This window comes from Capra hircus, chromosome 15, assembly GCF_001704415.2.
Source record: "Capra hircus breed San Clemente chromosome 15, ASM170441v1, whole genome shotgun sequence".
Taxonomy (NCBI): domain Eukaryota; kingdom Metazoa; phylum Chordata; class Mammalia; order Artiodactyla; family Bovidae; genus Capra; species Capra hircus.
This window is the reverse complement of record NC_030822.1, coordinates 52,534,508-52,551,246: the sequence shown is the minus strand read 5'-3', so window position 1 is coordinate 52,551,246 and position 16,739 is coordinate 52,534,508. Positions and strand designations below refer to the sequence as shown.

At 37.2% G+C, this 16,739-nt stretch overlaps 1 protein-coding gene across 2 annotated transcripts in view; it reads left to right on the top strand.

Annotated features, from left to right (window-relative positions):
• The window catches only part of CBL (Cbl proto-oncogene), an 88,456-nt gene that overhangs the window by 18,089 nt on the left and 53,628 nt on the right, over positions 1–16,739 (top strand). For both annotated transcript variants that reach the window (XM_018059665.1, XM_018059664.1), the window contains exon 2: positions 1,914–2,161. In XM_018059665.1, coding sequence (XP_017915154.1) covers positions 1,914–2,161 — 248 coding nt within the window. The remainder of the gene's footprint in view (positions 1–1,913; positions 2,162–16,739) is intronic.

Below are 16,739 nucleotides of genomic sequence, written 5' to 3'. Positions count from 1 at the left end.
CTCTTGGGACACCATGGGCTGTAGCCTGCCAGGCTCTTCTGTCCTTGTCCAGGCAAGAATACTGGAGTGGGTTGCTATCTCCTTCTCCAATGTCGTAGTGTATTATTGCTAATAAATATACTACAGTTTATCCACTCTACTGCTGATGGACATTTGGGTTGTTGGTAGTTGTTAGTTGTTAAATATTTTTGTATGTGTATCCTAGTATACCTTTCCAGGTGGAGATCTGCAGGTTGGTAAAGCATATGAATCTTTTAGCCTGACAATATAGTGCTGAACTGTTTTTCAGGGTGGTTTTATTAGCTTAGATTCCCACCAGTAGTATTTGAAGGTCCTTGCTCCTTTCCAGTGATTTAGCATTACCAGTTTGGTGTGTGTAGTGGTAGTTGTGAGCATATGATTTTCATTTTAATGAAATTAAAATGATTAATAAGATCAAGGATCATTTCATATGTTTAGTGGTTATTTGGATATCTTCTTTTGTTGTGTTCTTGTTCAAGTCTTTTGTTCATTTTGTATTAGGTTGTATCTGCCTTACTGATTTGTAGATGCTCTTTATATATTCTGGATATATATATATGTCTTAATATATACATATTATAAATATCTTCTCTGTTTCTGTACATGCGTTTTCACTCTTTCATGGTATCTAGAAATTCTTTTAGAGTATAGTAGAGTTTAATATTTTCCTTTATTGCTAGTGTATTTATGGTCCTGTTTCAGAATTTTTTCTCCATCATGAGGTAATGAAAGATAGTTTTCCTATCTTCTAAAGCTGCCTTTCACATTTGGGTCTAGAACCCATCTAGGTTTTTGGTTTTGTTTTGTCCTTTTTTTGAAGAGTGAATTCTTTTTATTTTATTCATCTTAATTTTTGGCCATGCTGTATAGCACATGGGGTCTTAGTTCCCTGGCCAGGGATCAAACCTGTGTCCCCTACATTGGGAGTACAGAGTCTTAACCACTGGACCACCAGGGAAGTCCTTGATATGTTTTGTTTATTATATAGTATAAGGTGAGGGTTTAGTTTGACTTTCTTTTTTTCCTGTGTGATTGTACCACTACTGTTTTTGGAAAGATCGTCACTCCATTGTGATAAGTCAAGGGTCTATATATGTGTGGGTCTATTTCTTTACTGAAATAGACGTTATTGTTCCGCTAATTTATGTTTTTTTCAGACACAGAAAAATCTATGTAAATGGAAAGTGCTAAATAAGAATAAGAATGAATACAAATTATTAACCATTATAACAAATATAAAATATACTAAAGTCACCAGTCAAAAAGACAAAGATTGTTACATTGGATTAAAAAAATCTGATTATATGTTTTTTAAAAGAGACCGACTTAAAGCTAAGAACTCAAAAAAGTTTAAAAGAAGGTAAAATAAATTACCAGGCAAACATTCTGAGAGTCTTGCATTTAAATGGGAAGAAATGGTGTCTTGAAAGAGTTGGTTTCAACTCTGCTGGGTCCAAGAGTCTGTGCTCCTGTCCCCCAGTGATCGTCAAAGCTCTAGGCTCCTACATTTCCAAGGTTTTCCTCCCAGGGCAGCCATGTTCTTTATTTGTGCCCCTGGAAAATTTCTTTGTTCTGTTGTGGGATGAGCCATGCATTTCAAAGAAACTTGCTGTACTTCGTCTAGCGTTTTTTAGGCATGTGTGTGGGTGTCTCCCCCACCCCAATTGTTTAGTCTTCTGTGTGTTATCTGAACTGTTAAATACAGTTTTAAGAACCCACCCTTTCGGGGGACTGCTAAAAGTGATTGGGGGGGTGTTTATGGATCATTATATTCTTGTGCATTTTTCGTATTTTTGCAAAAGAGCACATATTTTATAACTTTTTTAAATTTAAAAAAGGAAGTTGCCCGTAAGATCCTCCAAGTAATAGTCCTTCTTTTCCATTTGTTGCAGGTGGTGCGGTTGTGTCAGAACCCAAAGCTGGCGCTAAAGAATAGCCCACCTTATATCTTAGACCTGCTGCCAGATACCTACCAGCATCTCCGCACTATCTTGTCAAGATATGAGGGGAAGATGGAGACACTTGGAGAAAATGAGTATTTTAGGGTGTTCATGGAGAATTTGATGAAGAAAACTAAGCAGACCATAAGCCTCTTCAAGGAGGGGAAAGAAAGAATGTATGAGGAGAATTCTCAGCCTAGGTAATGGAGAATACTACACAAATATTTACTCAGGTCTGTGACTGCCCGAATGGGTAACACATGGAAATAGTTGAGTTGGTTTTAATTTAATGTCAACAGAAATAGAACGCAAAGATTACATTTTGACTTAAAGCTGTGTTTTGTGTTAAAGGTTGCCTTGAAGGGTAGTGATCCATCCCTAGCTCTGATCATTTATTTACCTCTGAAAAGTGAGTGACTTACAGTCAGGAAGATGAGCTGGAGACAGGCGGTTTTTTAGAGATCCGGAAGTTTGTGGATAGGTGAGAGTTTGAAAGAAAGTAGTTGGAGTTGACAGTAAATAGTAAGGGGTCAGATTTGGACCATGAACTGTGGCCCGCCAGGCTCCTCTGTCCATGGGATTCTCCAGGCAAGAATACTGGAGTGGGTTGCCATGCTCTTCTCCAGGGGATCGTCCCCCACCTAGGGATCAAACCCGTGTCTCTTACATACGTCTCCTGCATTGGAAGGCATGTTCTTTACCACAAGCTCCATTGCCTGAGCCTCATTTGCCTCATTTGCCTGAGCTGGTAGCATATTAAGTAAAGTTATAAGTTGGGGATAATAGAAAAAAATTAGCTAGTAGTTTGGATAACTTTAAAAAAAACTAAACCTAAGTGAAATGACATTTCCTTTATAGGTAAAGTAGATTTTCAAATAGAGAAGAGTAGAATACTTTTCAAATAGAATTGGCAAAATGCAGTTAATGCAATAAATATTTGAGGAACCATTAAATATTCTTCTGTAGTTATTATATGCTAAAAACTGTATTGGCGGTTCCGTATGTTATTGGCTTGGTTGTTGTAAATTACGTATGGGGAGAGAAATAGATTGATTGCATGTATCGTATAATTGTGTTTTGTCCAATCGGAATTAAATATTAACTTACCTGGAACAAGTAATAAGATATAAATTCTGTTAGAACTTTTTAGGGAGTAACTTACTCTTGAGGAGTGACTTGAATAGGGAGGGACAATGATTTCTGAGGGCATTCAGTCGGTGTGCCAAGGAGTAATTTACTAAATGGTATCCTTGTAGCCTTTGATTCTGTTGGCTTAGATTCTGGGAACTTTCATCTCTCACTTAAAATTTTACCCACATCATTACTCATGTTAACTTTACTGTGACAAATGACTCAGGTTTGGTCCAGAGTATTAGAATTTTCTTCTTAAGAAGATTTCTGGTGACTGAATTCTATTTGTAGGAACTTTTATAACATCTAATTTATATGAAAATGACCTTTGTCTACTCAAATTATTTAAATTTTATGGCTTTTGTTAAAACCATGACTACTTAGACGTTAACTAATCAGTCATTTTGTATTGCTAAATTAAAATAAAAGTAATTTTGGACTTTATTAAGTACTGTAACTTAAGAATAATTTTATTTATCATCCACAGTGTACTAGGTTCTAATTCTAGGAGGTGAAAAGAAGAGTTAAGCATTTAATTCTGATGTGATAAATGCTTTAATAAAAATATATACAAAATGCTGTGTGAACAGTTTTGCCTAGTGGCATCAGGGAATGTGGCACAGAGAAAGTATTATTTGAGCTAGATTTTGAAGGATCTTTTGAAGGAATTTTCTAGGCAGAGAAGTGAAGCAAAGGCCTTTAACACAGTGGCGTGAAAATGCAGGCTCTGTTTAAAGAACGTGAGCAGTCTGGTTTGGCTAGAACTAGGGGAGATAGATAAGCTGGAAATGCAGGTTGGAGTCAGATTGTAAAGAGCTGTTTTTTGACCTCTAGAATTTCTCCTGTTGATAACATGCTGCTATAGGAAAGGTTTTATTTATTTATTTTTTGAATTGTTGTTCAGTTGCTAAGTCATGTGCAGCTCTTTGTGACCTCATGGACTGCAGCTTTTTTAAAATGATGAAACAAAAATTGTAGATTTTTCAATCTTTTTGGAGCACAGTGAACATTGACATTTTATTTTTTTTAATTTTTATGACTGATAGTTCATCACTGAGAGGCAGGATAGTCTACTGGTTAAGAAGAGGATTAACTCTGAAGCCAACTGCCTTAGTTTGAATCTTAACTTTTCCGCTTACTTAGTGAGCGACTTCACTTTCACTTTTCACTTTCATGCATTGGAGAAGAAAATGGCAACCCACTCCAGTGTTCTTGCCTAGAGAATCTCGGATGGGGGAGCCTGGTGGGCTGCCGTCTATGGGGTCGCACAGAGTTGGACATGACTGAGGTGACTTAGCAGCAGCAGTGTGATTCCTTGGTTTCCTCATCTGTAAAATGAGATAATATAGCTTTTCTTGTGGGGAATTTGATAAGTAAATGTTGGTACTTAGAACAGTGAATTTTCTTGTTGGGAATTTGATAAGTAAATGTTTGATACTTAAAACAGTGATTGGCGTATGGAAAATAATGAGTGGGTTAGCTCTTATTATATTAATCATCTTCATTACTTTTATTACTATAAACATAGATTGTTGTGTCAGGCTGTTTGTTATTAGTAAGCGTAACCTAATGGGACTTCCCAAATGGTGCTAGTGATAAAGAACTCACCTGCTAGTGAAGGAGATATAAGAAACAAGTGTTCGATCCCTAGATGGGGAAGATCCCCTGGATAAGGGCATGGCAACCCACTCCAATATTTTTGCCTGGAGAATCCCATGGACAGAGGAGCCTGGCGGGCTATAGTTTGTAGGGGTACAAAGGGTCAGACATGACCGAAGCGACCTAGCAGGCACACATACATGCAGTGAAACGCATAAACCAGTTTGCTCTTACTACATGCCTTCACTAGATGCTTGTAAGTTCTTTTGCTTTTTAAAAAAAATCTTACTGTCAATATGTCTGTTGGTATCAATTTCATTTCCCCTAATATAAAGCTTTTAATCCACTATAGGCTTTGCCCATACAACCAGGCTTGTACAAATTATATATAAAGTGGGAATAAATAAATTTGAGGTGAGAATACAATTTTTTTTAGTAAAGGAAAATATATGGCTTTATGATCTTTGTGATCTGTATTTTGGTTGTTAGGAGGCTTTTTTCCTATGCAATTTTAAAAATTGAGATAGAATTCATATACCATAAAATTCACCCTTTTAAAGTGTATAATTTAGTAGTTTTTAGTGTGTTCACAAAGTTGTGCAACCGTCACTACCACTTAATTCCAGAACATTTTTATCTCCCCAGAAAGCAGCCTCATTTTCATTAGCAGTCACTCCCCATTCCCTATTCCTGCTTCTCCCCAGCCCTTGATGACCAATAATATTTACTTTCTGTCTCTGTGCATTGCCTGTAATAGACATTTCATTTACATATGGCCTTTTTTGTCTAGTGTCTTTGACTTAGCATGTTTTCCCATTCATCCATCTTATAGCATAGATCATTACTTCATTCCTTTTTATGGCAAAATTATATTTATATTGTATTTGTGTGTGTGTGTGTGTGTGTGTGCACGCGCGCTAAGTTATGTCCAACTCTGTGCGACTCCATGGGCCATAGTCCACCAGGCGCCTCTGTCCGTGGGATTTCCTAGGCAAGGTTACTGGAGTGGGTTGCCATTTTCTTCCCCAAGGGTCTTCCTGACCTGGGGATCGAACCCGGGTTTTCTGTGTCTCCTGCATTGGTAGGCGGATTCTTTTCCACTGTGCTACCAGGGTATTTATATTGTATTGTAATTATATTTTATCGATATTGTATTGACATTTTGATTACAGACATTTGGATGCTTTTATTACTAATAATGCTGCTATGAACATTTATGCGCAATTTTTTGCGAGACTATATGTTTTCAGTTCTATTGGATATATATCTAGGAGTGGAATTGCTGAGTCATATGGTAATTCTGTATTTAACATTTTGAGGAACCACCAAATTGTTTTCCACTGCAGCTGCACCATTTTACATTCCCCAAGCAATGTATAAGGGTTCCAACTTCTCACTGATACTTTTATTTTTTTTGTTATAGCCATCTTACTGGGTATGAAGTAGATACTCATTGTTTTGATTTTCGTTTCCCTAATAAGTAATAAAATGAGCAATCTTTTTATATGTTTATTCTCTGCTTGTGCATGTTCTCTGGAAAAATGTCTATTTGAATCCTCTGCTTGTTTTTTTGACCTGGGTTACTTGGCATCCGGTTCTATCACTTCATGTCATGTAGAAGGGGAAAAAGTGGAAGCAGTGACATTTTATTTCTTGGGCTTTAAAATCACTGCAGATGGTGACTGCAGCCATGAAATTAAAAGACACTTGCTCCTTGGAAGGAACGCTATGACAAACCTAGACAGAATATTAAAAAGCAGACATCACTTTGCCGACAAAGGTCCATTTACTGCTGCTGCTGCTAAGTCACGTCAGTCGTGTCCGACTCTGTGCGACCCCGTGATGGCGGCCCACCAGGCTCCTGTCCCAGGGATTCTCCAGGCAAGCATACTGGAGTGGGTTGCCATTTCCTTCTCCAGTGCATGAAGTAAAAAGTGAAAGTGAAGTTGCTCAGTCGTGTCCGACTCTTTAGCCTACTAGGCTGTAGCCTACCAGGCTCTTCCGTCCATGAGATTTCCCAGATAAGAGCAGTGGAGTGGGTTGCCATTGCCTTCTCCAAGGGTCCATCTAGTCAAAGCTATAGTTTTTCCAGTAGTCAGGTAATGATAGGAGAGTTGGATCATAAAGAAGGCTTAGTGCCGAAGAATTGATGCTTTTGAACTGTGTTGCTGGAGAAAACTCTCGAGAGTCCCTTGAACAGCAGGGAGATCAAACTGGTCAATCCTAAAGGAAATCAACCCTGAATATTCATTGGAAGGACTGATGCTGAATCTCCAGTACTTTGGCCACCTGATGCAAAGAGCTTACTGTTTGGAAAAGACCCTGATGCTGGGAAAGATTGAAGGCAAAAGAAGAAGGGGGCATCAGAGGATGAGATGGTTAGCTAGCATCACTGACTCAGTGCACATGAATTTGAGCAAACTCTGGGAGATAGTGGAGGATAGGGGAGCCTGGTGTGCTGCAGTCAGTGGGGTTGCAAAGAGTCAGACACGGCTTAAGGACTGAAAAACAACTTGTCTTTTTATTGTTGAGTTGTAAGAGTTCTTTACATATTCTGGATACTAGATTCTTATCAGATATATGATTTGTAAAACTATTCCTATTCTGTGGATCATCTTGTCACTTTCTTGGTAGTATAATTTGGTAGCCTTTCCCTTCTTCAGGGGATCTTCCCAACTCAGGGGTTGAACCCAGGTCTCCTGCATTGCAGGCAGATTCTTTACCAGCTGAGCCACAAGAGAAGCCCAAGAATACTGGAGCGGGTAGCCTTTCCCTTCTCCAGGGACTCTTCCTGACCCAGGAATCAAACTGAGGTCTCCTGCATTGCAGGCAAATTCTTTACCAACTGAGCTCTCAGGGGAGCCCAGATTCTTACCAGATACATGATTTATAAAACTTTATTCCCCTTCTGTGGGTCGTCTTCTCGCTTTCTTGATAGTGTCATTTGAAGCAGAGAAGTGTTTTATTTATTTATTTGGTTGCACCGGGTCTTAGTTGCTGCACACAGGCTCTTAGCTGTGGCGTGTGGGATCTAGTACTCTGACCCGGGATCGAACCTGGGCCCCCTGGATTGGGAGTGCAGAGTCTTAGCCATTGGACCACCAGGGATGTCCCTGAAGCATGAAAGTTTTTAATTTTGATGAAGTGCAGTAATTTTTTTCTTTGGTTCCTGTGCTTTTGATTTCATAGCTAACAGTGAAAGTGACAGTGTTAGTTGCCCAGTTGTGTCCGACTCTTTGTGACCCCATGGATTGTACCTCTGTTCATGGAATTCTTCAGGTAAGAATACTGGAGTGGATTGTCATTCCCTTCTCCAGGGGGTCTTCCTAATGTAGGGATCAAACCCAGATCTCCTGCATTGCAGGCAGATTCTTTACTGTCTGAGCCACCAGGGAAGCTTCATAGCAAAGAAACCAGTACCTAATCCAAGATCATGAAGATTACAGTTATGATCATTTTGTGTTAATTTTTGTTTATGGTGTAAGGTAAGGGTCCAACTTAATTCTTTTGATTGTGGTCATCCAGTTTTTCCAGCACTATTTGTTGAAAAGACTGTCCTTTTCTCACTGAATGAAGTTGGCATCCGTGTTGAAAGTTAATTGACCATGTGTGTGAAGTTGTATTTCTGGGCTCTCTATTTTATTTCATTGGTCTATATGTCTATCCTTATGCCTTCCCTGGTGGCTCAGACAGTAAAGAATCTGTCTGCAATGTAGGAGACCTGGGTTCAGTCCCTGGGTTGGGAAGATCCCCTGGAGAAGGGCATGCCAACCAACTCCAGTATTCTTGCCTGGAGAATTCCATGGGTAAAGGAGCCTGGTGGGCTCCAGTCTATGGGGTTGCGAAGAGTCAAACACAACTGAGCAACTGACTTTAGCTTTCTGTATATATATCTTTATGCCAGTACCACATCATCTTAATTACTGTACCTTTGTTCAGAAAGTGTAAATCTTCCAATTTCCTCCTTTTTCTAAATTGTTTTGGCTTTTTGAAGTCCCTTGAGATTCTTATGAATTTTAGGATTAGCCTGCCAATTTCTACCAAAAGGGCAGCTGGAATTTTAATAGAAATTCCACAGGACCTTTAGATCAGTGCAGGAATTACTGCTATCCCAACAATACTAAGTCTTCGCAATCTATGAACGTGGGATTAACTTCCCATTTATTTTGGGGTCTTCAATTTCTTTCAGCAGCATTTTGTTTTCTATGTACAAATCATTTACCTCTTTGGTTAAATTTATTCCTAAGTACTTTACTCTTTCAGATGCTATTATATGAAATTGTTTTTTCTTAGTTTCATCTTTGGATTGTTCGTTGCTGCTGTGTAGAAAGAATATGGTTCAGTTTTGTGAAGTTTTGTGTTTGATTTTGAATCCTGTAACTTTGTAGAAATCATTTATTGGTTCTGGTAGTAGTAGGTTTTTTTTTTTTTTAATGGATTCTTTAGGATTTTCTACAAACAAGATCATGTCATGTGCAAATAGAGATGGTTTACCTCTTCCTTTTCCATGGAGATGTTTTTAATTTCTTTTTCTTGCCGAATCACTTTAGCTAGAACCTCATGTGTTGGATAGAAATTATGCTGAATAGAAGTAGTGAGAACAGACATCCTTGTCTTGTTCCTGATATTAGGAGGAAAGCTTTCAGCCTTTCATCGCTGGGTATGATGTTAACTGTGGGATTTTCATAGATGCCCTTTATCAGGTTGAGAAAGTTTCTATTTCTTTAATTTTTTTTTTATCACAAAAAAATGTTAATAGGCCTTTTATGGTTTGCTCCTGGTTTTTCTTCTTGGGAAAGGAAAATTTCTGGACTCTTGAAATTCTAGAAAAAGTGAGTATCTTGAGTTGCGTTAAGGACAAGAATGCAGGCAAGCCCAAGGAGTAACTGAAATCAGGGTTGAGAATCCTGCCAGGACACTACCTGCATTCTCTCAATGCAGATTAATATCTGAATTGTGGGGAAATCTGGTCTCTGCCAGAGGCTTCCCCGGTGACTCAGTGGTAAAAGAATCCACTGCCGATGCAGGAGATGTGGATTTGATCCCTGGGCTGGGAGGTCCCCTGGAGAAGAAAATGACAACCCACTCCAGTATTCTTGCCTGGGAAATCCCATGGACAGAAAGCCTGGCATGCTACAGTCCATGGGGTCACAAAGAATGAGACACAACTCAGTGACTGAGCAACAGCTGGCCTCTGCTAAACCCAAGATTTACATCTTACAGGTTTCCACCATAGCAGAGCATCTGTGTCTTGATCCCCCTTTTGTTTTAGGCTTGGTATAGACCAATTGATTATCTATGGACCAATCAACTCTAAAAGAAAAACTTAGTTCTATGATTAATCAAACATGGGCAAAGTGTCACTTCTAAACAAGCCTGCTATGGCTTGGGGAACATATCTGTTCCCTCAAACTGTGTACATGAGGGAATTTGTTCCCTGACTGGATGTTAAGGAGCTTATGCCTTAAATATTCTGTAGAAGAGTGTACGTAAGTATCTCAGTATACAATACAGTTACTTCCTGTTTTTATTTTAGAGAGGATATTAGATGAATTAACTTCTCTGAAGACAGATTTGCCCTCATTCTTCTTAGACTTAGTAGAAGATGAATTGTGAAAACCATAAGCTGCTTTCTTGCCTTTTATCTTTAATTCTGGTTTTTGCACCTGTTTTCCTTAGTGTGCAGGATGTTATAGTAGAAGCTGAGTGGGATTATATGGTGCAGTTAATTTCAAAATTATCTTACAGTATTGTCATTGTCTTATTGTATTCATTTTGGAAGTTAGATTAAACTTTTCTGTTGCATGTATATTATCTTTTTAGAGGTGGTTAAAGCTGAAATTATCAAAATTTGGATTTGTTATATTCAGCCAGGAAGAATTCAGAAATAGATAAAAGCTTATGCGCTAACCATTCATTAAAGAAAAAATAGTAATGAGTATTTTCTCTGTGGTAGACACTGCTCTAGGAGCACTGATAGAGCAATAAACAGAAGATAGTCCCTTTTCTCATGATGCTTATTGTGAAGAGTTGTACATGACTTAATGATTGAACAACAAAATTGTAACCTTATGTTCTGTCTCTTTACATTTGCTTCAAAAATATAACCACTGAACCAGTATTCGTTTGGTTTCCGGGTTATCCTCCAGTGGAAGAGTGGTGATTCACAAAGAAATGGCAGAATTTGTTACTGCTGTAGTTTTCCCCTAGTAGCCTGAAAATAGGTGTCAACAAGTACGGCAAATCCTATTGGTAGATAATGGTGTCTTAGATCTGTGTTGAGGAGTTTGGGCAGAACTTGAGGTGTTTTAAAGCTTGCATAACATGACTTGTAAATGCATTGGATTAGGTTTCTGGTTTGAGCACGTGGATGATGTAATTAATGGGAAGCCATGGAAAGGTATAAATAACAAGGGAAAGTCATGATCTGATTTTTATTTTACAGTGCTAGTATTAGCTGTTGTGTCGGAAATGGATTAGGCTTGTGGAGGTAGCAGTGATGAAAGTAGAGGGAATAGGTTAAAAGGTTACTGCTATAGACCAGATAAGATAACTTAGATTAAGGATGAGAAAGCTGAAAGGAAGGGAAATAGAGTGGAGCTAGACTCAATAAGAATTGCTAATGGATTGGACAAGAGAATGGTGAGAAGAAGGGGCAGGGAAGAATCAAGGATGCTTTGTAGGTTTGTGGTCATTAACTCTGCCAACTGGTGGCAGCATTTACTAAAATGGAGAATTCAGAGTAGAGATGGGAAAAGTAAGTTGAGAGTAAGGGAAATAAAGAGTTCCATTTTGAACAACTTTAAGTTTGAAATATTTTCATGAGCCATCTAAGGTGATACATCAAGCAGGCAATTGCGTATATTAGAGTTTGGAGTTTAGAAGGAGAGATCTGGAATAGCGAGAGAATTTTGGTAATATTCAGAATAGTATTTAAAGTCAGGACATCTGGTTGGGGAGAGAAATCAAAGGAGATTTAAGAGGGGGCACAACTAAGGAAGAAAGTAGAGAATAGATTAAAATAGCCAATACAGTAAAAATCAAAAACAAAAGAATTCTCTCTAAAATGGAACCCTGCTATGCTGTTGGTAGAACTGTAAATTGGTGCAGCCACTGTGGAAAATAGTATGGATATTCCTCAAAAAAAAAAAGGCAACTAAAAATAGAATTGCCGTATGATCCAGCAATTCTATTCCTGGGTATTTATCCAGAGAAAACAATAATTCAAAAAAATAAATGCACCACTATGTTCATAACAGCACTGTTCACAATAGCTAAGACATAGAAACAACCTGAATATCTTTCAACAGATAAATGGATAAAGAAGATGTGGAATACACACACACACAGATGTACATACACATCATGGAATAGCACTTGGCCATAAAAGAAGGATGAAATAATGCCATTTGCAGCAACACGGATGGACCTAGAGGTTATCATGTTAAGTGAAAGTCAGTCAGATAAAGACAAATACTGTATGATATCACTTACATGAAGAATCTAAAATATGATGCAAGTGAATTTATCTACGAAACAGACACTCACAGGTATAGAGAACATACTTGTGGTTGCCGAAGGAAGGGAGGTGGGTGAGATTTGGGAGTCAGCAGATGCAAACTAGTATATATAGAATGGATAAATAGCAAGGTCCTACTATGTAGCATGGGGAACTATATTTAATATATTTAATATCCTGTGATAAACTGTAATGGAAGAGAATATAAAAAAGAATGTATAGATATGTATAACTGAATCTCTTTGCTATATGGCAGAAATTAATACAACATTGTAAATAAACTATACTTCAGTTAAAAAAAACAAAAAGAAATATCCTTCCTTCCCCTCCTCAAATTCTCTCTGAATACAAAACTAGCAAAGGAAATAAGTAATCCATGAAAGAAGTGGATTGCAGGCAGATTCTTTGCTGCCTGAGCTACGAGGGAAGCCCTTCTATCAATTTGTTAGTCGTAAAAAATTTCCTTTTGGCCTGTAAAATTGGCAAAAGACAAAAAAAGGAAAATCTACTTATAACTAATGTTTCAAAGGAGGGGGTACAGGAATGTGAGTACTCATACCTGGTTGTGGTAGAATGAAACTGGTTTAGCCTTTCTGGAGGGTGATTTATCAGAAAGAACAGAGGAGCAATTTGGGTTAAAATGCAGTTACGAAGCTATTCATTTAGATGCTGTTTATAAAAGGGAAGAACTGGAGACAACCTAAATGTCCAACATAAGATAAATTACATACACAAGAGAAGATAAGGTGTGCTATGTAGACATAAAAGTTTCTGTCAATAAAGATTTTTGATAGGCAGTATATTAAAGAAATAGTAAAAATGTCAAAAGGTACATATTTCTAATTATAAGGTGAATAAGTCCTGTGGATATAATGTACAACATGATGACTATAATATTTTTATAAAGGAAAAGAGGCTACAGAATTGTATCTGTAACTAATAAGATCACATTTTTGTAAAATGTATTTAAGAAATATAGAAAAAACATGGAAGGAATGATACCAAAATATCAACAGTAGTTATTTCTAGGTATTGGAATTAGAGGTAATTTTAGTTTTCTTTCTATTTATATCTTTTCTCAATTTTCTCCAACTAATATATAATCAACCAAATTATTTTTTGAAAGAAGAAAAAGACGTGATACTTCTTAGGTGACAACTTGGATTTGCAAGGACAATCCTGAACTTCCCATTTCTTGTAGTAACATGATTGGTAGGTTCAATTGAATTCAGTGAACCTAGTCAGAGTCCCAAGTTCTCAGCTCGAGAGGCTAGAGAACTGGGCTCAAATGGACAGGGTGAAGTTTAATGAAGGTGAAGAGTCACATTTAGTTCTTAACACCATGCATGGGGATGACCCACAGAGATGTTATGGGGAGGGAGGTGGGAGGGGGGTTCATGTTTGGGAACGCATGTAAGAATTAAAGATTTTAAAATTAAAAAAATAAAAAACTAAAAAAAAAAAATAGTTCTTAACACCATCCTGTGCAACTATAATATGACAGCACTTACAGACCAGTTAATCATAAATTACTGTGGTTAATTGTTAATATTGATAATAAGATCTTAAGAAATTCTAATGTAGGTGTTTGGCTGAATATTAGTGCCTAAAGTACTGTTTGTTTTAAAACAAATATCTGCATTGTCGTATAGAGCTGTTGTTAATTGATATAGTTTTTTCCTCAAAGAAGACCTCAAAGAACTTTCATGTATGTGGATTATATATCTATCAATATTTATCATATTCACTATTAAAACCAAGAAAATGAAAATAATTTAATAATAAGCCCATTACATATTAACATAAAATAGTTTTTTAAACCTGAAAACATTTTAATAGAAAAAAAAATTTTTTTCCCCTTGTTTGGCCACATCACGTGGCTCGTGGGATCTTAGTGCCCTGAGCAGCTACTGAACCTGTGCCACAGCAGTGAAAGCCTGGAATTCTAACCAGTAGGCAACCAAGGAAACTGACCACTAGTTCCTAAGGGAACTCCTTGGGAAATATTAAAAAAAATAAGTATCTTTCCATTTTCACAAACCTCTTAAACTGCCTCAGACAACATTTTGTACTTGGTTACATCAAAATTCATTGGTCTGTGTTGCATTTGGAATGAATCTTTTACCCGTGCATGGTTTTATAGCGTCATCCCTTAATCACTTGGAAAATATTGGTTCACTAGGTTATGTAGATTTTCCAAGTGTTGACACATGACTGTATAATCACATTCATTAGTTAAACATCATTAGAAAAGTTTCATTTGGAAGCTGTTAAGCTCATAGTGGAGGATGGGCAATCACTTGTTTTCCTTGAAGTGACAAGTCACTTTGCTTATTTTGGAGAAACTGCTAAATAGCCGAGTCTGAGTAACCATACTTTATCTATTAGTCATTCTTTGAAGCAAAAATGGTGTTCTATGCCATATGTGAAAATCCCACAGCTAACATTATACTCAGTGGTGAAAGACTGAAAGCTTTCCACTGACATCAGAAGGGATTTCCCTGGTGGTCCAGTGGCTAAGACTCCATGTTCCCAATGCAGGGGGCCCAAGTTCAATCCCCGGTCAGGGGACTAGATCCCACATACCACAGTTAAGACCTGGCACAGCCAAATAAATAATTTTTTTTTTCAAACGAGAAATAAGACAAGGACGTCTGGTTTCACTGCTTCTATTCAACATGATTTCTGTTCAGCATATGAAGTTCTAGCCAGAGTGATTAGGCAAAATAAAAGAAATTAAAAGCACCCACATGGAAAAGGAAGAGGTAACACTATCTCTGTTTGCTCGTGACATGATCTTGTTTGTAGAAAATCTTAAGGAATCCATTAAAAAAGAACCACTACTACCAGAATCAATAAATGATATCTGCAAAGTTACAGGATTCAAGATCAAACACAAAACTGAATTATATTCTTTCTACACAGCAGCAATGAACAATCCAAAGATGAAACTAAGAAAAAACAATTTCATATAATAGTATCAGAAAGAGTAAAGTACTTAGGAATAAATTTAACCAAAGAGGTGAAAGATTTGTACACTGAAAACAAAAAAAATACTGCTGAAAGAAATTAAAGAAGACCCAAATAAATAGACATGTCATGTTCATAGATTAGGAGTGAGTCAGTATTGCTAAGATGGTAGTACTACCCACATTGATCTAAAGGTCCTGTGCAATTCCTGTTAAAATTCCAGCTGCCATTTTGGTAAAAATTGACAGGCTAATCCTAAAATTCATTAAGAATCTTAAGGAACTTTAAAAAGCCAAAACAATTTAGAAAAAGGGCAAAGGTGGAAGATTCACATTTCTTGATTTCAAAACTTTTACTACAAAGCTACAGTAATCAAGATGATGTGGTACTGGCATAGCGATAGACATATAGACAAATGGAATAAAACAGAGAGCCCAGAAATACACCTTCATACATATGGCCAATTAATTTTCAACAAGGGTGCCAAGTCTTTTCAACGAATGGTGTTAGCAAAACTGGATAACCACAATTAAAAGGATGAAGTTAGACTTTCACTTTATATTGCATATAAAAATTAGCTTTAAATGATCAAAGACCAAAATTAAAGCGCTAAATACTAAACCCTTAAGACAGGTGAAGATCTTCATGATGTTGGATTGGGCAGTGATTTCTTGAGTTACAACACCAAAAGCACAGACAAAAAAAAAATTTGATTGGTTGGATTTTATCAAAATATAAAAATATTATCCATCAAAGGACACTAACAAGAGAATGAAAAGACAACCACCAACTGGGAGAAAATATTTGCAAAGCCTATATTAGATAAGGGATTTAAATCCAGAATATGTCAAGAACTCCTACAACTCAATAGAAACACACACGCACAAACCCAGTTCAAAAATGAGTAAAAGATTTGAATAGACACTTCTCCCAAGAAGTTATGTAGTTGGCCAATAGGTGCATGAAAAGATCCTCCATGTCATTAAGAAAATGTAAATAAAAACCACAAGATAACCACTTCACACTCTTTAGAGTGGCTGTTATGAGGAAAGCAAAACTAACAAAAGTTGGTGAAGAGACATTGGAATCCTTTTCCATTTCTGGTGGAGATGTAAAGTAGTGCAATCACTTTGTAAAGAATTTGGTGGTTCCTCAGAAAGGTGAAGTGGAATTACCATATGCTTTACTGATTCCGCTTAGGTATCTACCCCCAAAGAATCAAAAGCAGGGACTTAGATATTTGTGCACCTGTGTTCATAGCAGCATTCTTCCTGATAGCCAAAAGGCAGAAACAACACAGGTGTCCCTCAGTAGATGAATGGACAAGCAATAAGTGATGTACTCATGTGATGGAATGTTATCCAGCTATAAAAAGAAATGAAATTCTGATACATGCTACAACACGGCTGAAACTTAAAAGCATCGTACTAGGTGAAATAGATACAAAGAGACAAATATTGTAAGATTCTGCTTATATGAGGTATCTAGACTAGGCAAATTCTTAGAGACAGAAAGTTAGAAACGAGGTTACCAGGAGGCTGGGCAGGGGGAGAGTAGGT